At 29.3% G+C, this 26,087-nt stretch overlaps 1 protein-coding gene across 1 annotated transcript in view; it reads right to left on the reverse strand.

The window, feature by feature from the left end:
- Positions 1-15,075, reverse strand: part of LOC142327094 (RAB11-binding protein RELCH homolog) — a 79,438-nt gene extending 64,363 nt beyond the window's left edge. Inside the window, exons 1-3 of the mRNA XM_075369942.1 lie at positions 14,491-15,075; positions 13,108-13,269; positions 9,646-9,812 (exon numbers count right to left, since the gene is read on the reverse strand). Coding sequence (XP_075226057.1) covers positions 9,646-9,812; positions 13,108-13,269; positions 14,491-14,743 — 582 coding nt within the window. The 5' untranslated portion in view covers positions 14,744-15,075. The remainder of the gene's footprint in view (positions 1-9,645; positions 9,813-13,107; positions 13,270-14,490) is intronic.
- Positions 15,076-26,087: the final 11,012 nt, after the last annotated feature.

Genomic DNA, 26,087 nt, shown 5'->3' on the forward strand with positions numbered 1-26,087 from the left:
TCAAAAGTGTAAACGGTAATTAAGAGATAAGACAAATAAATAGATCTAAATATTTTTATGTACATAATTAACATTACTTGAATAAATCACTATATATATGTGTGTGTGTGAATATATTTTTTATGATATGATTTATTTATTTTTTTTTTGTCTTCAGTCATTTGACTGGTTTGATGCAGCTCTCCAAGATTCCCTATCTAGTGCTAGTCGTTTCATTTCAGTATACCCTCTACATCCTACATCCCTAACAATTTGATTTACATATTCCAAACGTGGCCTGCCTACACAATTTTTCCCTTCTACCTGTCCTTCCAATATTAAAGCGACTATTCCAGGATGCCTTAGTATGTGGCCTATAAGTCTGTCTCTTCTTTTAACTATATTTTTCCAAATGCTTCTTTCTTCATCTATTTGCCGCAATACCTCTTCATTTGTCACTTTATCCACCCATCTGATTTTTAACATTCTCCTATAGCACCACAATTCAAAAGCTTCTAATCTTTTCTTCTCAGATACTCCGATTGTCCAAGTTTCACTTCCATATAAAGTGACACTCCAAACACACACTTTCAAAAATCTTTTCCTGACATTTAAATTAATTTTTGATGTAAACAAATTATATTTCTTACTGAAGGCTTGTTTAGCTTGTGGTATTCGGCATTTTATATCGCTCCTGTTTCGTCCATCTTTGGTAATTCTACTTCCCAAATAACAAAATTCTTCTACCTCCATAATCTTTTCTCCTCCTATTTTCACATTCAGTGGTCCATCTTTGTTATTTCTACTACATTTCATTACTTTTGTTTTGTTCTTGTTTATTTTCACGCGATAGTTCTTGCGTAGGGCTTCATCTATGCCGTTCATTGCTTTCTTCTAAATCCTTTTTACTCTCGGCTAGAATTACTATATCATCAGCAAATCGTAGCATCTTTATCTTTTCACCTTGTACTGTTACTCCGAATCTAAATTGTTCTTTAACATCATTAACTGCTAGTTCCATGTAAAGATTAAAAAGTAACGGAGATAGGGAACATCCTTGTCGGACTCCCTTTCTTATTACAGCTTCTTTCTTATGTTCTTCAATTGTTACTGTTGCTGTTTGGTTCCTGTACATGTTAGCAATTGTTCTTCTATCTCTGTATTTGAACCCTAATTTTTTTAAAATGCTGAACATTTTATTCCAGTCTACGTTATCGAATGCCTTTTCTAGGTCTATAAACGCCAAGTATGTTGGTTTGTTTTTCTTTAATCTTCCTTCTACTATTAATCTGAGGCCTAAAATTGCTTCCCTTGTCCCTATACTTTCCCGAAACCAAATTGGTCTTCTCCTAACACTTCTTCCACTCTCCTCTCAATTCTTCTGTATAGAATTCTAGTTAAGATTTTTGATGCATGACTAGTTAAACTAATTGTTCTGTATTCTTCACATTATCTGCCCCTGCTTTCTTTGGTATCATGACTATAACACTTTTTTTGAAGTCTGACGGAAATTCCCCTTTTTCATAAATATTACACAACAGTTTGTATAAATATTATGTATGATTTATATGTTAATGAATTTTTTTTTCCAGTAATCTAATTGAAACTGTTTCACAAAACGTATGAAAAACCATTTTCATTATTTAACACTAAAAATCAATTTAAATGAAATCTAAATGATTTTACTTTAAGAATTCTATACTACGTACTCATAGGTGGAAGCGCATGCACATTCACAGACATTAACAAAAATATGTGATGCTTGTTAATTATTTTTAAAAATGCTTTAATCAAATTTCTACAAAAGAAACTGTAATACTGCAGACAAGACATTTTTCTCTAGAAGTAATGAATAAAAATCTGTCAATGATGAACCTTCTCAGAATTTGCAAAGAATTTAAAATTGATACATCCTCCCAACGATGATGAAATTTGTCTCGAATCTTATAATAATAAAAAGTTAAAAAATTTAATATATTGCTATAAAAACAAGATGATTTAAACGCCTAAAATGCTAATACTAGGAAATATTTTTAAAAAAGTCAATTTTTTATACTGTTACATTTTATATTTTTAAGCATTAAAGTTGCATTTACAAAATGTTTGAATGTTTCAAGTCAATTAGTTAAAAATCATAAAACTTCTGAGCTACTCATTAGTTAAATTACATAAAAAACTCATTGGTTCGATAAAAAATATTTAACAGTTAGTGAGGAAAAAAGTTGTAGGATGACAAGCAATCAATAAGCCTAGGTACAAGCGGAAGCAGATCACTGTTATTTTACCGCTCCAACATGCCAATATACAAATTAACCAAGTAAAAGATCTACATTAGCCTACATAGAAATAATAATCGTATACTTTTAGACATATAGTAGACAATTCAAATCTGTTTCTGAATGGTATTATTTTATGACAAGCTAAAGAGTGGATAAATAAAACTGTTAAATCCATCTATCTTCAAGATATAGAAACCCCAATATTAATACCAGTGTATTATTTAATTTTTTCAGTCAATCACTCTCATACCCCAATTACAATACAAAATTCATGGTTAAACTCTTCATGAAACAAATGAAATAAAATGCAGAGTGTAACAAAAAGGAACATCAGAATTTTAATGTTCCACTTGACAGCACCACTAGCAATGATGATGAACCCCTGAATAGTCTTCTGTCTTGCAGTCTGCTAAACAAAATTGAATCTGTAATTACAGTTCAATGTGCTTTTCTTAGAAAGTTTAATTGTGATCCTTCAAGTGACAATAACATTCATCAATGTCAGTTTGAAATGACTAGATATCTATACAAATGAAAGAATATGGAATGACTATGGTAGTCTGAAGAAAATGCTGAATATTTTCAGGGAGCTTTCCTGCACAGTCCTACAAAATCTGTTAGTAATACAAGCCACGAACTATCTATGCTGGTGATAACGGTGTGCAGTGTGGAATGTTTAAAGAAATACATATGTTTATGTGTGTATATATATATATATATACAAAAAACACTGTTTACAGCTGTTACAGGCTTTAAAACCTACAGACTATGCTTTGTCATGTCAACTTCACATCAAAATTTGCAGCATGAAGATGAGTTTCTTGATCTTACTGTGTTTAGTGAGGAGTCAATGAATCTGGGGGGTCAGAAAGCATCCGTGAACTGTTAATAAAAAATGGACTCCCTGAAATTAAATGTTTTCTGTGCAACATCCCGATGGCAAGTTTACAGGTCATTCTTAAAAGTAAACCATAAAAGGAATAGCTAATTTGGATATGCTGCAGACATGGTTCTTTCCTTAACCGCAAGAGACCAGAAAATTTTATTTCGCAACAAAATGATGCCCCTCCTCAACGGCATAACACTCTATAGAACTCATAAAATTACTTTTCCCCCACCACCAGATTGGTCAGCATAAATCTAACAGAGCTTTTTTGTGGTGTCTTGTAAGATCACCCGATCTGAACTCATGTGATTTTTCCTTTGGGGTTTTATAAAGGATCTTCTTTATGTGCCTTTGCTATCTAGTGATCTACCAGATTAGATACACAGGACTGAAACAGCTACTGCTTCCATTATTCCACATATACTGGTTGAAATATAGAACGAGCTCTCCATTTGGTTGGATGCGTGCCATGTGACAAAAGGGGCTCATATTGAATACATGTAGAGAAAGCTGTAAGAATTACAGTAGTAAGCACAGGGAATTTTTTGTTTATTTCTATGTTGTGGCTCACTGCTTGACCATACTCAATCTTTAAGTTGTCTGTGTAATGCGAGATTATCGTCTTTGATTATTTAGCAATTTTCATGTTGTAAATTTTGTTTTGTAAAAGTTTATTTCATTTTTTATTGCAAAATCATATTTTCATATTCTTTGTTCTGTGTACATAATTAATCAACATAACTTCAAGGAAGCATTCGAATATTGTTTCTCTTTCTAAACATATCAGTAAGATACAATGACAAATAGCTTCTTAGTGTGATATTGGATTAAGGACAGTAAATGCTAGTTTTTAAAAATTGAAATAAGCTGGTTCCTTTTACCTCAAAGGAAAGGCAAATGTACCCATGAAAGAAAAGCTACTTTGAACACAGGATTGGTTTTGATGGGAAAAAGTAAATTTTATCTAAAATTATCTCGTGTGGATTTTAATCGAGAATTAGTAGCTAGTGGAGCAGATTCACATGTGACAACTGTTAGACAGTGACTTATTGCTGCTGAACAGAGCATTTTTCAGCCAACTAAAAAGTAGCTTTTAACACCAGTAATGTGAAAAAGAAGGCTCTTGTGGGTCAAAGTGCAAGCTAACTGGACCAAAGAAGATTGGAAAAAAGTTATGTTTTCCGACGAGTGACATTTTTATGTTCAGGGGTAAAGAGTTAGAAAAACACCAAATGAAAATACATTACCAGCTCATATCCAACAATCAGTTAAACATTCCAAAAAAAAAAAATGGTTTGAGGTTGTGGGTTCTTTCATATTCAAAGGCTCTTTTTCATTACTTCCAGTAGATGGTATGCTGAAAATTGATGGATATGAGGTCTGTTCAGGAAATAACCAAACATTTTTAATTATGCACCAACAGAGATATTTAGTGATGTGCAGTTAACAGCACTGTGTTCTGCATAACCTCCTCTGAAACCACATGTTCTTGGATTGTTGATATCTCGTTTAGTTTTCATGTTATTATTATTTGAGTCCAATATGTTTAAGTGTTAGTAGCGTTTTTATAATGTGCAATTTTCAGGAGCAACAATAAAAATAAAATTTTGCATGAAATTGGGGAAAACTTTCACAGAAATGTTTCAAATTTTGAAACAAGCTTACGAGATGATGCTCTGGGTCATACACAATGTTACAAATGGTTTTCACATTTAAAGTGGTCATCAGTCAATTGAAGATGACCCTCAACCAGGAAGGCCTTAGACTTACCAAAGTTTGTTCCTCGTTTGATAATCCAAATAGCAGAAAGAACATGTAATGGGCGTTTGTCAGCAACATCTTGAACAAGCCAATGATGATGAAACATTCATGCATAACGGGAGACAAAAGCTGGGTTTACAGCTATGATATTGAGACAAAAATTTAATCACCACAATAGATTGGCAAAGGATCTCCATTCCCCAAGAAAGCATATCAATCTTGATCCAATGTCAAAGTGATGCTCTCTGTTTTTTTTTATATTAATGGAATTGTGCATTTTGAATTCTTGCCTCAAGGTGAATCGTGCAAACTAGCTTTTTACAATAGTTATGTGAAATAATCTGCAAAAAAAGAGCAGAGCTGTGGCAAGACAACTTGTGGTTCATTCACCAAGACAATGTGCCCGCACACTCAAGTTTTGTCAATTTGTAGTTTTATGCCAAAAATCAGATGACTGTCCTCCCTCAGCCTCCCTACTCACCAGACCTGGCTCATTGCGATTTTTCCTTATTTCCGAAACACTGCCAAGAAAAGTGAGTAAATAGAAAAGGGAAATAGTTTAAGGAGACAAGAACCAACAATCTGCAAAATTAATAATAAAGATTAAAAAAATAAAGTTCACTTATTTTCTGAACAGATCTCATATAGCAAGACTCTGAAGGAAAGTTTTGACACAACTTAAAACAAATTCCCACAAGGTAATGGCGTGTTCCAACAAGATTTGATTTATGCCATAATGCCAAAAAAGTGGAAGAATTTTTCAAAGAATAAAACATTAAAGTGCTCCCATGACCAAGCAACTCTCCAGACTTAAAAACCCAATTAAAAATCGTTGGGCAATAATAAAAAAACAGACTCCCAAAAATGAATAGTACCATAAAAATTGACCTCATTAAAGCAATAATAGCAGTATGGTTTCATGATGAAAAAATAAACAAAAATGTGTAGTACATTTATGAATCGATGCTAAATCATGTAGTGATTAAGAATAAAGGAAGACATATTAATCACTAGATATTCACAAATTGTACAGGTATGAATGTTTTTCTAAATAAAGTTACTTTTTAATAAATAACATCTCTGTTCAGATTAATTTGCATGCTACTGTACTCTTTCATTTTATTCATGATTCATGATTGTAAATCAAAGTTAAGAGGTATTTAAAAGTTTAAAATTCCAAATTCTTTTTTGTACAGTGTAGATGCTGATGTGACATAAATAACTGAATTTCTTTTTAATTTCTAAAATCAAGGGATCTAAAATGTTGAAAACAGAATAATATAAGTTAAGAGATTTTTTTAATTAACAGCAATACTATTCCTTTGTTATATATCAGCTAGTAAAAAAAAAAATATTACATTTGAACCTTGAATCAATTTCATATTGTCAGTTTTTTAACTACAAATTTCTTTTAAAGCTAACAAGAACCTTCTTTAACAAGCCTTTTACTAAAACAAAACAACACATCTATCACAATAAAAAAATCAACACTATAAAAAGATCAGTTATTTATTTTCAGTTTTTTTATTTTTCCCCAAAAAATATTTATCAGAAAAGTTATTCATTTATCCCATTACTGTTAACATCTCAAAAATAATATGAATGTTTTTTAACTTATTACAATAAATATGCAAAATAATTCTTTAACACACAAAAATCGATAGAATGTAAGTATGAAAGTACTCAGAAAATGATTGCAATAGCTGTTAAATCACTGTGGTCTCTATATTTAGCAGTATTGCTATTCAGTGTGTCGATTGCACTTTGTCTCCTGTATATTTTAATTTATACTCCAAGAATACCCTCAGGGAAGCACTATTAAGTATGGATCTGGAAAAACTTTTTAATGGTGAATGTCTCAATAATATTAGATCTGCTGATACATTTACATTTGCTAATTTTTTGTGAGATTTTTAACACCTGTGGATTAAGATATTAGCAGTGAGAATTATATGGTTTATGTATTAATATAAAAAAGGTAAAACTTAACCTTCATCAGCAAATAGCTTAACATGAGAAGCTCATTTCTATATGGAGATTGATAAGTTACAAAAATATACACACTTGGTGAGCTCTAAAACTAACATTGCAATCACTCAGTTGAAATTAATGTTGTGTAGAATTTCTCCAAGCAGCTTTTATCAAGATCAACCTATAATGAGAAACTATCATCTGAGTGTGGAGACTACACTTCAGCTTATGAGGACCTATGTCACATAGTTTTGCTTCACCATGTAGGTTGATCAAGACTGCTGAAAAGAAATCAGAGGCCCTTGAAATTTGAATAAAAATATGGGTATAAGCATAAATGATAAATGGTATTAACAGCATCTACTAATGATTTCTTGGAGTGATCAAGTAACAATTGGAGCAATGGAAACAAAATGATTATAGAAACAGTTAAGAGCCCCTTATTAATGGACCTGGCAGGCATAGAAACTATTGACAGTGTAATTTACCAAGAATTACACTGTCATTAATTTAATTTATAAAAAAATGAAGATCAGTGTAACTAAAAACTAATGAATTCCAAAAAATAAATTAACTATTTTTTTATCATTTATACAGGGTTGTTTTGATAAAAAGGAATTCCAGGTTTTTCCAGACTTTCCTGATGTAAAAATGAGAATTTTCCAGAACCTTAAAACTTAAAAATGTTTTAAAAACTTAATTATGTTTCAATTAAATTGAAGTCTTACATTAAAAGATTTTTCTTTGAAAATTAATTGACCTGATGCTTTTTAAAATAGGCTCTTAGAAAAACAGATAATTTTTTTGATGCACTGGATTAAAAATTAATTTTTCATATGTAAAACTGCGATAACCAACTATAAGGAATGTCTGAATAGATATATGTTGAATGGTCAAATATGTACTCTGTCAAATATGTACTAATATAGAGACCAATCACATTGTTTCTATTATAAAAATTGTTGTAAATGTGTAAAAATTGTAATGTTGTGTTGTAAAATTGTTTTTATAAAAATGTTGTAAATTTTTAGAAATGTGTTTTAAATATTTCTGAACTGTGCGACTGAAAATGTAAAAAATGATTTTTCACCCATTTTTTGTTATTGTTGGTGCCCCATATTAGAACACATTATTGAAAAATGATGAGAATGAGTTTTTGCTATGTTCTATTTTAATTTTTTCACAATACGAAGCTGTTACACTGCTTTACAATATACCATGTCATAAGAACATTATAAAGTTTTCACTACAAACATATCATTTATCTTTAATACAATATTACATTATATACCAGAAAAATCGTAATTTGCTACTCATGTGATAAATTTTTACAATTTAGAAATGGATTTGTTCATGTATTAAAAGCAATCACAACAAATTCGAGTAGAATAATAATTTGATACATAATTTCCTTTATCAGAAAACCAATAGAACACTGAAAAAACAACGTAGCTGCTGAAATGAGGTGCTGTATTTATTGTGAATACTTTAAAATGTTGACCATCTGAGTCAACATGATTTTTACTGTATCATGCTAGCTAGAAAATTGTATTTAAAAGCATGTGGTTCTTAACCTCAAAATTGTGACAAAAAAACCATTAATTATTTAAATTATCAATGTAGTTTACGTAAATAAAAATTAAATTCCTTAATTTAACACTCGCTATACTTACAAATGAAAAAAGTTATGATTCTGCAGGGAATTATGATATAAGAAAAATAAGGAACTGAACGAAATAGATAACCCAATATAAATTTCTTCCAATATAAACAATGTTAATCTCACTTATTGCCACACAAACTTAAATGTATTTATAATCCTTTAAATGTTGTGCTGTGACTTTTTAGGTTAAATAAAACCTCAAACAAAAGTGAAAAAGTATAGTGCAGTAACAGGATTACTAAAAGTTTAGAAAATTCAATGATGCAACAGGATAGGAATAGATTGCCAGATCAGCAAGTGGCCTCTTGCTACCTACAATGTCCTGTCGCAGTGCATCTCCACCACTGTACTACTATTAAGTGTCAACACTACATCACTGCCACTGACCATAATTACACTGTATGATTCCAATCTTCAGTAAGAGTACTGACTTTTATTGACAGTTAATAAGTTTATCCCTATAACACATAGGTATAACTTTAAATATGCTACAACTTTCCCAAAAACAGAAACCTAAGGTTTTTTTTTAAAGGATATTACCAAACAATACTGTTGCCTGAGAAACACAAACAAAAGAATGCTGTACTGTTTCAAATTATGAAAATCTTTAAATACATTCAGAGGAAAACCTGTAATGAATATAAATCACAATTTTCAAAATATAGAATATAAAAATAACACAGTCTTTAAATACATAAATAGTAATGAAGGAAATACATTCTAATAGATTCATAAAATGATATATATAAAAATTAAAAGTATAAAAAAAAAAGTATTAGTGTTAAAGAGATAGACACCAATGAGAAAATTCTGAAAACTAAATGGTTGTGAAAATCCATCTCTCACAAAAACTCAACTTCACATCATAAAAAAATTGATTAGGATTAGGTAAATTTATATAAAAGCTGTGCTGCTTAATCTACATTCAAATCATCAACAATCAGTTAAGCTAACATCCTATTACTGGTTTAAATTTTTTAATCCAGATGAGAAACAACTTCATCAAACCTTTAACAAAAATACAATAGTAATAAAATAATAAATATTTAAATTTTTAAAATGCATGAACTAATCTTTTTAAAATGAATATCTAAACATTATCTTACTTGATTTTCATTTTCATCCGCAAATGTAATAGATGTAAGTTTATAACCATGCATTAATAAATATTCATTAATAAGAAAATTTAACGCACGCTGTTCATGCGGTTTAATTTGTTCACACTGAACAGATTTGATTCCATCACCATTATCAGTTGTAGGCGTTTCACATTCTAAACATATACAAAACAAAACAAAAATAAATAAACTGTTATTACAGGAATTTTATTTGTTGAAATATCTTATTTATTAAAGCAATTGAACCACTTCCTGCAAAAAGGCAATTAGTCCAATATTTACAGATTTTTTTTTGATGATTATGGATTTGAGTGGGTCAATGAATCATTTTCCAGAAAGGAAACTTGTCCGCATGATAGCACAGGCCTGGCAAGCCTTCACTTTTCCATTAAAGCAAGACAAGATCCCTGACCACAGTAAACATTTTGGCGGTGCCTAGTCTTTGAACAACAGTCTGCTGTGACAGTTAAACTCAATCTCAATCTCTCTCTCTCACTCTCTCTCTGTTGTCTCTGTTGCAATGTTTTGCTCTAATTTTACTGTGATTTTTTTTTTATAGTAATTTAATAAAATGAGCAGCTCTTGGAACAGTAGTTAAAAAAAGGAAAGGAGCTGTGAACCTAGAAATTTACAGAAGGAATGTAATTAAAAAGTTTCAGGGAAAGAGCACTTCAACCGTACTTCTTGTGCTTAATGCACTTATGCACAAAATGTTTTACACCTGTTAGGAAAAACACAGACTAATGTGTGAAGGTGCATAAACAATTGGAATCTGTATTCATTTCATGACCAACATCTCCCTGTTCAGAACAACTACAGAGTGATTTTTTAGTCCTGTTATCCAATTTTAAATGTAATTTAAGAAAGGAAAATTAAGGTAGAATAAAAAAATGTATTTGTTACTTACAAAAGAGATTTAATAAAAAGCTATTACTTACATAACTGTTAGAATATGCTCAAAATGCCCATCCCTTGCGGTTGTACACCCACAGACTCTTTTCAGCATATTAGCAGAAACCTTTTTAAGAGTTGCATTGGAAATATTCGTGATTAAGTCTGTAATATTGACTTTAAGTTCATCAACAGTGTGAGGATTGTTTTTGAAGGCCTCGGATTTAATATAGCCCCACAAAAAGTAGTTAGGAGATGTGAGGTCTGGGGACCTTGGAGACCATAAGCCCTTGCATATTATTCAATCATCAAAGAACTCTTGCAGAAAATCCATGGTTTCTTGAGACGTGTGGCATGTAGTGCCGTCTTGTTGAAGCCAGCAATACTGTTCTTAAGGTTCCAGGAGGGACACAAATTGGCGCATAATAGTCCTGCATACTCACCATTTACTGTCTGTTCGAAGAATATGGGTCAGAGTATACGATGACGAGATATCACACACCACACATCAATTTTTACAGGATGCAAAGATTTGTCTTGTGAAGCATTAGGATTTTCAACCGCCCAAATTCGACAGTTTTGACTGTTCACATAACCATTGAGATGGATCTCTAGAGATATGTAAATAAACCACTGGACCAATATTTTATCTTGAAAAATATGAATAAATTGTTTTTTTATTCATCCTTCCAGGAACAATAGTTTTTTAGTTATGATTTTTCCATAAACCCTTACAATCACAAAAATAGGTGTGCACACCATAACAAAAATGGCTGCCACAGGTAAACTATTTAAATAAAAAAGTAAAAAAACATAGTTTTTTAGTCCTGAAACATGTGAGAAACAAGTGGGTAAGTTTCAATTTTTTTTAATTGTTCAAGCAACCACCCTTGGGTCACTTCAAATGGATTGACCCACTAGTTGTTCATAAAGACATAAACCAGTAAAACAATAATAGATGTAATCTGAATTACGTGAAATTATACAAAAAATAATTACAGTATAAAAATTTTTAAATAATTTATAGCACAATGATTTCAAATAAAAATAACTTAAAGACAAAATATAAAAACATAAATATATAAATACAATAAAAAATTATAATTTTAAAAACTTAGCATACCTTAAAATTTTCTTTTTTTTACCCAGTTAAACAGAAAGAAAACTAAAAATATAAAATGTATGGCAATGAAAAAGCAATAAAAAAAGAGTATAACCAACTCATTAACCAATGAAATAAAACTAGTCATATGCATTACTGTACTTTCTTTCCAAAGTCAAAAAATGTTGAATATTAACAATAAAATTGTACAATAATAAAAATATCAGAAGACAATATTTTGTAAAAAGTGTTGTTTGGTATTTTACAAATTGTACAAATATTTTTTTTTTAATTTCTTTAACCCTTTGTTCAAAAGAAAATTTCTCATTTATAATTTCATAAATTGAAAATATAACTCTCATAGAGTGGTTATAATACCTATTTTAGTGTAAACTTTAATATTTGTCATATAATTTGCCAAATAAGATAAAATAACTTTCCTATGACCAGTTGTACTTCTATATGCAATTCTCAGTAGTATAATAATGTCACAGTCTAGCTGTTTCAATATGTTTCAACAGGTGAGCTATAAAATACAGCCAAGTGCTGAGAAAAATTTAAAGAAATTCTGGAAGTAAATATGCAAGTGCATAAAATTATTACTCTTTAAGAACCATATACAGTAAAAGTATAAATAAAATATTTTAGACAACCACACACACACAGAATTACAACAGCAAGAGAAATATACCAGAAGTTTTATTTTTATATATTCAAAGTTATACAATTGTTTAGATAAATAGATGTAGATAAAACTATGGATATAAAATTCTAATAGCTTATCATCACCAAATTTACACTTATTTATCTACAAAGAGCTCTCATCCATAATTTAATCTCTTCCTACATCTTTGCTATAAAGACTACAACTTTGATAGATTATGGAGATAGGATAAGAATATTTTAAGGAATTATTGTTAGTTAAGAAATTATAAACTATAAACATTGCCACTGCCTAACTAACTAAATATATGACTAAAATAAATTATAATAAATAAATTAACAATTAATATAATCCACCTTACCAGCACACTGATACGTTCTATAGATCTTTGAGCTTACTTGGAAGCCATCATCAGGAATTAAAATTAATGCAGTAAAGTCAAAGTTTAAAAATCATAGTTAAAATTTAAAAAAGTCATGACTGTTCCGGTCCTACTAGTATACTCAAATTATAGTCATACTTTATACTCTTATTTTATTATAATACTCATACTTTACTATACTAGTAGGACCGGAACAGTCATGACTGTTTTTAAATTTTAACTATGATTTTTAAACTTTGACTTTAATGCATTAATTTTAACTCCTGCTGATGACTTCCAAGTAAGCCAAAAGATCTAGAGAACATACCAAAATGCTGGTAGGTGGATTATATTAATTAATTTATTTATTTAACATATCAGCGGTACCATGTTTGAGAAATATATTATAATAATACAACTAATAACACAAACCTGTAGCAACAGTTAGCTGAGCACGAAGTGCATTAATAGTCTCTTTCGCTTTACGCAATTCAAATTCAAGTACAGCTACTCTTTCATCAACTCCACGCTCTCCATCTTCAGAAAATCGAGTCAAATCAAGAGAATCAAGAGTTGCTTGACTTAAAGATCGATCTAAAAATAAATCAAACTATATTGCACAATGTTAATTAACAAACTAGGCTACAAAAAAAAAATCCAGTTTTGATTAGACTGTACAGAATAGTAAAATCATTATAATGGTCAGTTTTAACAATTATAATTAAGTACGTGCAAATTCATATAAATAAAGAAAATCACTCTTTTGCAATTATTATCAGTTAGATGATACAGTTTTATCCTTAACTCCACTTTTTTCTATCTGCATTGTTTATGAAAGTAAACAAACAAATCAAAAACTATACAAATAAAATTTGTATTAATGTTTTAGTAAAACATGGGAACATGCCTAAAAACATACAAAACATAAAAGGTATATTAAAAATCAGGACCACTAGACTAAAAATCCTACAATTGATATAACAATAGAAAACAAACAAAAACCAAACTTAATTCACTGACTTCACAAAGAATAAGAATATTAAGAAACAGATATGTCAAATTCAAAGAAATGTGAACTCTCTTTACATAGAAAAAAGATCACATAATAACAATAATCTGCTTCTATGGAGAGGTTAGAGATAAATTACAAAGATATGACAATACTTAGCACAATCTCTTGGGAGACTTGGCCAAATTTATGTTTAAATGGAAATATCAAGACTACAGAGAGAGACAACACCACATGTTAGGTAACATATATTACCATAAACTAACCAAAAGGTTACTCCTCTCTCCACAAAACTCTAACTTTACCTTTAAAACTAACCTTAACCCTCTCTCCACAAAACAGATTAACACCTGAATAGGTCACCATAACTCACAAAACTGATTGCTAACTGACTAGAGTACTGATAACGTGGTGCAGTCTTAGACCTTACATGTGTCACCAACTGTTTTAACTACTCTTCCTAGTTTTTGAGCCTAAGCACATCTACTATGATATATTAAAGTATAAAACACATTGAAGGTGATCAAGTAATTGTTCAGAATTACCTAAATTAATCTTCAGATTGATATTTTATTCAGTTCTGTATATAATGATAAATTTCACAAACATTAGTAAATGTTATAACCATATTATATAGTATACAAAATCACAATCCAATTAATCCCATTATAAGAAATTTAAAAAGTTAAATAAGATAATCATATTGAATTGATCCAATAACAACTTTACTAAATGAATTACAATATATTGATGATTATATTTTTTATTAAGCTTATCCCTAATAATAAAAGAATATGTGTACTTACGCATTGATAAAAAGTTTTGAGACGATGTATGAGTTTCAAAATTCCCTGGATTTGAGAAAAATTCTTTTAATCTAGGGATTTCACGGCCCGATTCTACAAGTTCTGTATGGAGTTCTAATGCAGTTAGAAAGAATTTATCTCTTAAAAGTTTATTCGCAATCTCACTATAACTAATTGCAATATCGGAACTAGACAAGTTTTCACTCTCAATATCAATTGATTTTCGACTATCCATTGTAAAAGTATAGTCCATTGCTGATTACTCAGAAATTACATAGGTTATATTAAAACAATTGTATATTAAAATGTAAAAATTCGATTCACAATATATACAGCCAAAACGAAACAAATATCTTTATAATTATTCTCACAATATAGGTTAATATGTAAACTAAGTAAAAAAGGAACTTCCTAGCAGTAAAACATTTTTGCCTTTCACATTATTGCGTTCACGTATTTACAGCACTAGCCATATCCAAAAACACTTTCCCATACAAATACCTATGTCACTTTTTTCTAACAGCTGATGACATAAACAACAGTTAAATTTAATTATAGTTATACCTTTTATTATTCGTCTAAATAACAACAAACAATTTTGAAAATATTAAAATCGTATATTAGATTTTTATATACAATTATTAATAAAAATAACCTAATTCATAACTGGTATCAAAATATATCCATAGAACAATGCTATATTATCAGGATAAAGCAATATAGAGATCGCGTGTATACACCATAATCTGTCCTCCGCTCTTGCGGTTTAGAAAGAAAATACCTTCATGCACTTAAAGAGGTTATAATTTTTTTAGATATAAAAATATTATATAAATTATAAACTTCCTTGCGAGTGAAAGAAAATGAATAGATTAAATTAGTTTATTTGGATGTGAATGCATTCCTCTGATATTTCTACTTATCAAAGGGTAAAGGATTTTTCTTCTATTTGAATAACGATTAAAGTTGGTAGTTCATAAAAATGAAGTTTTTTTCATCTCTGAAATTATTCTGCAATTTGAAATGTAATTTCTCTGCAGTAGATTGTATACTATATATATATATATATATATAGACAATACATTATATAATATTGTGTTATTATCATCACATTACATTCTGTGAAGTGAATAAAAAGTAATGAACACGGAAAATTTTTAATCAGTTAAGTGCATTTAAAGCGAATAAACTTTTACTAAAATGTTAACTACACGTTTTTACATTTAAGTATTTCGTGCAACATTTGAAGTATTTACGAATAGCTTCCAGTGTTTACCACAGTAATTACTTTTCTCAGTGGCATAGTAACCAAATGTTAGTTTATATTAGACTGTCACTAATTTTCAAATAACCAATGCACTAATTAGTTGGGAGTGGGACTACATAAAATAAAATAATTCGATTCAGGAGCACATTTTTATTTTAGATTTACATGTCGTTAACTAGTTTATAAGCATCTCTTTCTTCCTTTAATATTTCTTCAATCATTTCGATAATTGTTTTTCAAAAATCACAACTTTCAAATGATATTTCTACGAGCGTACAAGTCAGCTGCAATGTTTTCTTTTTTTCAATTCGTTATGTTCACTGCGTGGGAAACATTTATCCATCGACTAAAGCTTGCTTTAATTGGCCTAACGTCTTTTAATAATTGTGCGCTCTTTTGCGTGCACTTTATTTAAGAATTCATCTTCCCGTTGTTGGGATTTTGAAAGGTGTTATTAATCACGGTCTTATTCAGTAACCGTTGTCCTCTCAAAGACAAGCATTAATCACAAAACCGACTTCCCCTCCAGATTCTTTACTATGAGTGCTGCCCTTGGAAGAAGTACGAATACTTGTAATTACAGCCACTGATTCACACGTAGATGCTAGTATATCATTTCCGGTTTACATTACTGTTGCTAAAGTTAGTAGGCTTTTATATTTGTACGCGACTGCAATCAACTGTACAGATTATCAAAAACATTCTAAACGGCAAATTCCATTTCTGTTTCGCTACATCAGTTTCAGGGACAAGGGTTTTTATATCCAATTGGGAGTTTTTTCAGTTACCTTTTGAAAAACATAAATGTATTATAGACGGTTGTTCTACGTACACCACAATCTTCATTAAGCCGTTCCTCATTAGAATGGTGGTTCTGGTTTTACACGCGTAAATGGTAACACGTAGTATCTCGGACGTCATTTAAAAAAATATATATATTCAAGAATTAAAAAAAAAGAAGCTTTAATATACATTTTAATTTATTCAAATACATTATTTTAAACATGTTTATGTAGTTTTTGCCCATTTACAACTTTTTTGTGCATTCCACTACTGCTACATGCAAATATATTTTCTTCAATTTTTGCAATGGAAAGGTGTCATTCTTCTGTTCTTAGCAGTGCAAAATTCACATATTTTTTCTAGTTTCTGACTTTTTTATGATCACTTACAGCTTGAGAAATTTATGGACCATCAGCGTCATTGATATTTCATATGAGTCCTTGGCAATTTTGGCATCTTTTGCCTCTCTTGGAATGGTAAGATCCAAGCTGATTTTCTTTGCAAGCACTCTTCTTTTAATTGAATTTATCTTGTTTCTGATTGCTTGATGTACATATATCACAGTGTTGATTATAATACAGTTCAGCATTCCATAAATTATACAAAGTATCTTGCTCATCACACAGACCTCCGTCTCAAATTGAGAAAGCAATTTGTTTATTTCAAAACTAATATTTAGTCTCTCACCTAATTGTCACTACGTACATTTCCAAACTTAACACCATTAAAATACTAAATAGAAGCTATTGTTTGTATTTTTATGCTAGTGAGAAAATATTAATATAAATGATATTACGCAGTCTCTCACACAATAATAGCCTCACTGGCATTAATCTCATAAAGTAAAACAGTAGCAATGGCAACCCACTGGGTTGGTCTAGTGGTGAACTCATCATCACAAATCAGCTGATTTTGAAGTTAAGAGTTCTAAGAGTCACAAAATTAGACATCTACATTAGTAATGTTGTTTAATGTCAGATGTACTGAATATATCCAGAATGTACCAGAACTGATGCAATAAAGTTTGGAAATACAAGTTTGTTACAATACACCTATTGTGGCAATATTCTCCAGAAACAAATACTGTTTTTCTCTTCTGGCTTTTGATTGTGGTTTTCCTTGTATGATGTGTTAAAATTAAACATATTTATAAATAAGTATATTTAAATAAAAAAGAATTGCTTTACTTACCATTTCTCCAATGAGCAGTTGCCAAAGGATAATGTTTAAAAAAATGAAAAATGCAAGATAATGAAGGTAAGGTAATAAAATACCATACAAGTTAAAGGGGAAAATGCTAAGAAGAAACACACTTTACAAATGGATAAAAATGGTTTTCTCAACAAAGATAATCAGCAGACATGATGATGATAATCAAGGCACCATTAATGAACAGAACAATTGAAAACGCATAAACATTAGTCAAATTCCGAGTGTAAATGATCACGTCAGAAACACAGTAAAGTAAATGAACATTGATAGAGAAACAATTAGCAAAGTCTTAACATTATTATATGTGCAAAAATGGTACTGAAATATCACTGATAAGCAGGAGCAAACTAGAGTAAAAACTATCTTTTTAAAATGCAAGTGATATCTTGAATTGTCATCACAGATGATAAGTCATGAATTTCAAACCGGACACAGAAACAAAGTGCTTAGTGGAAGGCTCCCATTTCTCCATGCCCAAAACCATTTTGTCAATCCAAATGAAAAGTGTAAACAATGTTGCTGATGTTTTTGATATTAAAGGAATATGCATTACAAATTTATGCTAACTAGGTAGGCCTGCTGATGTGGAAATGTTAAAAGGGTTGTATGAAAAACCATAAACTTCTTGCTTATGAGCTTCAGAAGGTCATGGACGTTTTGCACTGCAAAACACATCTGCTCATACAACTAAACTGAGAGAGTTTTAGTGAGGAAACTAATCACTGTGTTGGAACATCGACCCTATTCATCAGATCTGGGATTATGAAACGTTTTCTTAAAGAAAGCATTAAAAGGGGAATACATTTTGATAACATTGATATCTAACAATAACAGCAACTTTGAAGGAGATTCCATAAAACCAATTCCAAGGCTGTTTTGAATGGTGAACTAGACAGTAATTAATAAATTCTCAAGATTATTGAGATCTGAAGGTGAGGTGAGTATTCCCCACTAAAGTACATAGAAATTTTGTTGATGGAGAGTTTGGAATTTTCAATGTTTACACTTCACTTACAATACACTTATAACTATAGAATGTGTTGCTTATTTATAAGTTTGCTTTGGTAGTAGAGTTCATTTGTAAAAATAATCAAAATCTGTGGTGATCATGTTTAACCAGTATTAATGGCCAAACATTATGGTTTATAATTAGAAGCCTGTTTACTTTGGTTTATTGATTCAACAATTAACCATCTCAAGTATGTGGTTCTCACATCTTTAAATATGTATTTTTCTAGCAAGTTATAGTATTAATTTCATTCAGAATTGTGTATACTGTCAATTTAAAAATTAACACCTATCAATTTTATCTTTTGTATGCAGAGAACATTTTTTATCTTTGCACAGGCAAAGATAAAATTTTCTTATTACCATAAAAATGTAGTAATTGATTTTTATGTAATCTTATACTGAAAACAATTAGTAGCTATAATAGCAAATTACTTTACATTCCTACAAAGTAAATAATTTTTTTAATTTTTAATAACATCCTGTATTGCTCTAAAACCACTGTCAAGGCAAAGAATTTGACAGTGTACTTTTTTTTTATGAAATTCAATTTCTAATAATTCATCAGGATTATATTCTGAAATTAAGTACAATTTATTGTACTTACATATTTAATTATTCTCTTTATTAATTTTTTAAGAAGATTTTTTACACAATATTATCATATTTTTACGTAAGTACAATAAATTTTTCAGATGAAAACTGCATAAGAGGGGGCAAATTTAACCAAAATCATCTAAATTCATTAAATTGTTTCTGACAAGTTACTTATGAAGTGTTAACTCTTTCTTTAACTTCAAGCTGTTGTGGAAAGGTATACTCTTCTAATCACATTTTGTTGCTTATAACATATTTCTTCATAACACTTATACCTAATTTCTGGATCATTCAATACTTTTCTTCCGATCAACTTCCTTCTTAATCAATTAAAATATTTTTTACTTCAGATTCTACTTTCACTTGTCCAATGCAGCCCTGACTTCCTTTTTTTAACAACACTGAAACATAGGCCTGAAAAAAGCGAATTTTTTAGTTTTTAAAATCCACTTGTAGTCTCATGATTTTTAAGATTATCAATAAATTGAAAATAACAGCAAAATATGAAACTACAGATGTGTTACACTCAGATTCAGGTTATGTTTACAAGCAATTTTTTTGTTTTCCTATTGTATAGGGTGTACAAAAAATAATACATGTTTTAAAGCAATTAAATATTAAGTTTGGCTTTCAGTAATGAAATGAAAATAAATAAAAGAGTAACTCTTACAGTTTATTCTTACATGTGTTCAATGTGAGGACCTTTTGTCATGCAGCATACATCCAATTGATTGAAGAATTTGTCCCACACTTTAACCAGCATGTCTGGAATAATGCAAGCAACAGCTAATCTAATCTTGTGCCACAAACTGAGCAGATCAGGAGATAGTAGAGACACATCCATAAGGTCATTTATAACCTCAAAAGTAAGAAATCACATAGGGATCAGATCAGGTGACTTTGGAGACCACTACAAACAAGGTGTGCCAATGGTCCATGCTGACCAATTAAATGGTTGGGGGAACGTCATTAATCAATCCCATACAGATTTATGCCAGTGAGAAGGCATATTGTTGCCAAATAAAATTATCTGATCTATCTTGCAGTTAAGGGAAGGATATGCATGATATTCAAAAAACAACTCCTGTTACATTTGCTTCAGTGAATAAGAATGGCCCATAACTTGCCATTGGGGATACACAAACATTTCATTTTTGGAAGTCCCTTTTGCACTGTACGGTTCAAGGGAATTTTCTGGCTCCAGTTATGGACATTTTATGCATTAACGTTTTCACTGGGGTGAAACGTTTTACTCATCACTAAACACTATATGATATATCAAGAAAGTTGTCCTTCAATGCTGCAACATTTTGATTGTGACGTTGGCAATCAAACAGCATAAGTTGTTATGTTTCAAAGTTTGTAACAGTATGGATGCTTATGTAAAGCATTTCCTTAAAACATTCCACACTATCGTTACTGGCATTATTAGTTGAGATTTTTTAAGATTACATGGGAAAGACACCCTGTCACATTCAACATCATTGGTTATTCCGTACTTTTCCCTTTACAGTCATCCAGTTGCTTGTAACTGATTATAAGACTGGTGAATGTTACTGTCACTTTGAAGATCACAATTAAACATTACTGTTTGTGTTATTTTTATATTTAAAAAACACACTTCTTTATTACATTACAAGTAGTTTTAATAAATTTTATTATTTTTCTTTTTTTTACAAATGTAAGATGATACAATTTGTAATCATTAAGGAAAATTCATTTTTCTTCACTTATTTTATTTTCATTATTTATAACTTTTCTTGTATTAAATTACCTCTTAAAATTCATGTTAAAATGAATTTGTGGTTTGTGCTTTTTCAAATGATAAATAATTTCCTAAAAAATTAAATTACGTTTACTAAAATTAATTCTAAAAGCCTCATAATTTCCAGGTTTACAGGACAGCATGTAGTCCAGTAACTATGATTTAAAGTTTTAAAATATTGACTATTCTTAGTCAATGAATTGGCACTTGCAATCTTGATATGAGACACAACCAGTTATGTTTAAATCAAATGACTCTTTGATACCGTCTCCTGGCTACCAAAAATACTGTTTTTAAATTCCAGATTTGTTAATAAACTTTACATGTACCTGCTATATAAGCAAAAACATACCTATCTATAAGTTATGGTTCAAAAATTGTAGAAGATAACATAAGTTCTAAAAATAAAATTTAACTGAATAACATTTTTAAATTAAACATTACAAACCAATTTTAAAATTATGGAACTTTTTCCTTTAAAGGTCTTTAAGTGCAATTATCAATCCCTTGTCCAGTAATGTTATTACTAAATGTAAGATATGTCCAGAAAGTAAAACTGTCACTGCAGATCTCCCATACATTCGATAATGTTGAAGCTGAACCTGTGCAGTTACATCCATTCATTCTGAAGGAATGAAGTAACCCATCCTTTTGTTTGCTTATTTTCATGTTGAGGACCAAACACTAGAGTTTATATATTTAAAGTGATTGACTGCTCTACCAATTGTAAAATACAATTGATAATCATGTTTTTTCAACAAAAAATTACCATCAAATTTGTTAACTTTATAGATAAAGATATGGTGAGAAAGTGGGTTAGAACATTTAATTATGGAAGAGAATATATTCAAGATGAGGAGCGTAGAGGCCACAAATAGTAAATTCAATGAAAACAAAATATTACATCAATAAACACAACATAAATCAAATATAGTATTCAGTTAAATGTTTGATGGGTTTCTAACCCTTTTTTCAAGCTGGACACCATTATTAACAGTGTACTGAATATTTCATTGAAAAAGGAGCTTCAAAAAGCCTTCAGGGAAAGTTCCATCGATTTGAAAGTGACTCATTTAATACCATATATCTTTCTAACCCATGATTCTAAAAGGTAACACTTGGGAAGAAAATCCAGCCATTAAAAAAAAAAAAATTTATTGTGATAATGTTATGAAGCAAAAACAAACAATATAAATAATATGAAATATAAACCACAGAATCTACTACGACATCTTGCAGAAGACTAACTTATGAAAATGTTGATTTCAGTGCATCATAAAAAAAATTTATAAAATTGTTCATTTCTTATTAAAGAAACTGTAATTTATTAATTTTATATTTACATATAAATATATAACTATACACAGTAGAAATCTAACAAGGTAACTACATATTAACATAATAATAATAATAATAATAATAATAATAATAACAACAAAAACAATAGGTATCATGATTAAAATACATGGAAACTTAAGAGGAAATAACAGAAATTCAACAAAAAATGATAAAGGAATATTAAATTATTTTAATTACTTACTATAACTAATTATATAATACTATTAATTATATCAATAATAATGCGTTAACATAATTATGGATTAATTACAATTCAATATATTATTTAATACTTACACAACAATAATTACACTAACTGTGTGGTATTCCTATATTGATTAAAGAATATAATATAATCAAATTATAGAATAATTTCTAATATACTTGTAATATAATACATTATTTTACCACATAATTCATTTTATAAAATATCTATTAATAAAATGTATAACAAAATTAACAATTTCTCTATTATTAACATAATTAATTATAACTATCAGAAAAAATATATATTCATTCTTATAATGTAACTTAATTAAGTTTAACAATTTAATAATCAAACAATATTAAAAGAATTAATTTATAAAATTAATAAAGAATGTCAAAAATGTTTATCAATAAAAAAATATAACATATATACTGATGTAATGCATGGATAAATATTCCTGGAACTAAGTTCACACACTGATGGTGTGCAGAGACATACTAGATGAGATGAGTTGTAACAATTTTCAGTGGATGCAGGCTTGTTGTAATTGAAATTCTATATTATATTTAATATATCTGCAATGCCAGAATTTTATTTAACTAAATAAATGTCGCTACTTATTAAACTCAACTTTAGTTGTCTAATTATTATCATCATAATTTATTAAATGAAATAGTAATATCACTACATGTACTGTTATGATATTTTTATTTACTAATAAACTAAGGGTAGTTTTTATTATAGATTATCATTATTAATAAAATTTGTTAATGTAATTAAGTGTTTTTAATTCTGCTTCTACCATTTCATAATAGTGCCTGTGGTTTTTTTTTACTTATAAATTATTTTCTGTAATATTTTCTCCAAAAGGAATTGTATGCATTACATGGGCATATATTTGTTTTTATAAAAAAAAAATACACTGTTACATAATGAAAATTAACATACAAGAAAAATCATTTTAAAAAAGTATCAGTGCTTAAAAGTTAAAACTTTTAACAAATTTCAATAATAAACTTATGGCATGATTAAAAAAAAAAAAGTTATGGAATGGTTAAAAAATTTTTATTATTAATGAAGTTTAACTCACAACATTCTACAGAAAAAGTGTTGAAAAATTCAAACTCTTCTGTAAGTAATGTTACAAAACTATATATTCTAAAATTCCTAATGAATATAATTTTTTTTATTTTGAGAACTGTTCCATCTGATCATTCCTAACAGTACCGTTAATTCAATCCTAACCACCAAATAAACAGCAAATTTTAGTAATTCTATGACAATATAGATGTATTTATTGTGTTTAGTTGATAAAATTTTACAGAAATGGGCAACTGCAAATGTATTAGTGTGTAGTTGTATAACATATAATTATCTTCTGAAGAACAGTATTTTAGAAAAAAAGTAGTTCATATATTTTTATAATTGTTACAATGACTATGTTATTAGAAGTTTTGAATAATACTTCTGTAATAAAATAATTTAAAATTCCTTTAGAAGTTTCACTCTTTCATTGAATATATGGAAGTCTTGAATATAAAAAGCAGCAAAAATAAAATAAATATACCAAAGAAAGTACTGCAGAGATATTGTACATTTGGTATTACAACACAGAACTCAATGGCAGTGTAAATAACAGAATGTAAGTTGGAAAAAGTTGAGTTTAGTTAAAAATTGAATTCATATAAGATTATGATAAATTCAAACAAGAATGTAAAATAATAAGATTTAATATTATAAAGAGTGAAATATTATAAGAGTGAGAGTATGTTTTAACATTTTTTAATAAATATTTTAATTTATTAATAATAATAAAATAAACATTATAGTCATGTTTATATTAATGAGATGTATATAGTTTCACTGTTTTTATGACATTAACAACTACATTTTATTATTTAATAATACATAATTTAATATAGTTTAATAATAATATAGTTTCTGAATATAAACATATTTTGTCAATCTGTTTCAGTACATTTATTGAAAAATTTATTAAATTTGGTTCACAGTTTCAAAGAAATTAGAGTTCATAAAAGTTTTAAACAAAAAGTAATTTCAACAAAAACTGTATCAAAATTTTATCTGACTAGCTTGGTTAAAACATTGGTAAAATAATAACTAAGAAATATTAATAAACTAACCGTACAGCAGATTTTTATCATTTTTCTACAATTCACTGAAAAGAAGATACTATTTTCAAAATTATTACATTTTAAATATACTTAAATATTCATTTTAAATTTTATTAAATTAAAAATTTTTAAGCAAATTTACAAAACAAAAAAGCTAACAGGGAAATATTTACATAAAAAATACATACAAAAAAAATACAGTAATTGTATTGAACATCACCTTATAGTTGCCAGTACAAATTAATAAGGCTAGAGATAAAATATGAACAGTTTAAATATGAGGTCTGTTCAAGAAATACAGACTGTTTGAATTGCTCGGGTCCAGTTGGTTCCAGTCAAATCCGCTTGGTGTCGCCATGTTTGTACAGATCAGCTGATTACAACGCAGTTTTTTGATTGCAAATATCATTATTGGTTACTTAGCTAAGCTTAGTAAGCTAAGTAAGAAAGTTTGTTTGTGAAATGTGTTTTTTCGTTTGGTGGATTTCAGAATGAGTGACTAGAATGTGCAGAGTTGCTGTGAAATTTTGAGTTAAACTTGGAAAATCTGCAAGTGAAACTTTTGATACGCTCAAGACGGCTTACGGCGACGTTGCCGTGAAGTGTGCAACATGTTTTAAGTGGCATGGATGTTTTAAAGTTGGTTGTCAGATGATTGAACACAATGAGCATCCAGGACGTCCATCCACGTCAACTGATGACTCGCATGTAGACAAAATCAACACCCTGGTTCAGGCAAATCGACGTCTGACCATCAGAGAGCTTGCTGAAGAGTGTGGGATATCAGTTGGATCATGTTAAGAGATTTTGAGATCATTTTACGAGTGGTGACTGGTTTTTTCATCACAACACTCCAGCCCATTCAGCCCTCAGAACTTGTGAGTTACTGGCCAAAAACTCGATAACTGTTCTTCCCCACCCACCCTACTCACCTGACCTTGCTCCTTGTGACCTCTTCTTGTTCCCCAAACTTAAAAGACCTTTGGAAGGAAGGTTTGAGACGATTCCCAAGATTGAGGCAAATGCGACGAAGGAACTGAAGAACATCACAAAAGAAGCGTTCCAGGACTGTTTTCATAAGTGGAAACACTGCTGGGATAAGTGAGTGCATCAGGGAGGAGTACTTTCAAGGGGACCCAGACATGTAACTTCTAAATAAAGTACATTTTGTTTTATGATGTTAGTCTATGTATTTTTTGAACAGACCTCGTATATATCAATTTAAACAAATAGTATACAATGAATAATAAAATAATACATACAAAATAAAAATTAAAAATACCC

This window comes from Lycorma delicatula, chromosome 6 (assembly GCF_047948215.1).
Source record: "Lycorma delicatula isolate Av1 chromosome 6, ASM4794821v1, whole genome shotgun sequence".
Lineage (NCBI taxonomy): Eukaryota > Metazoa > Arthropoda > Insecta > Hemiptera > Fulgoridae > Lycorma > Lycorma delicatula.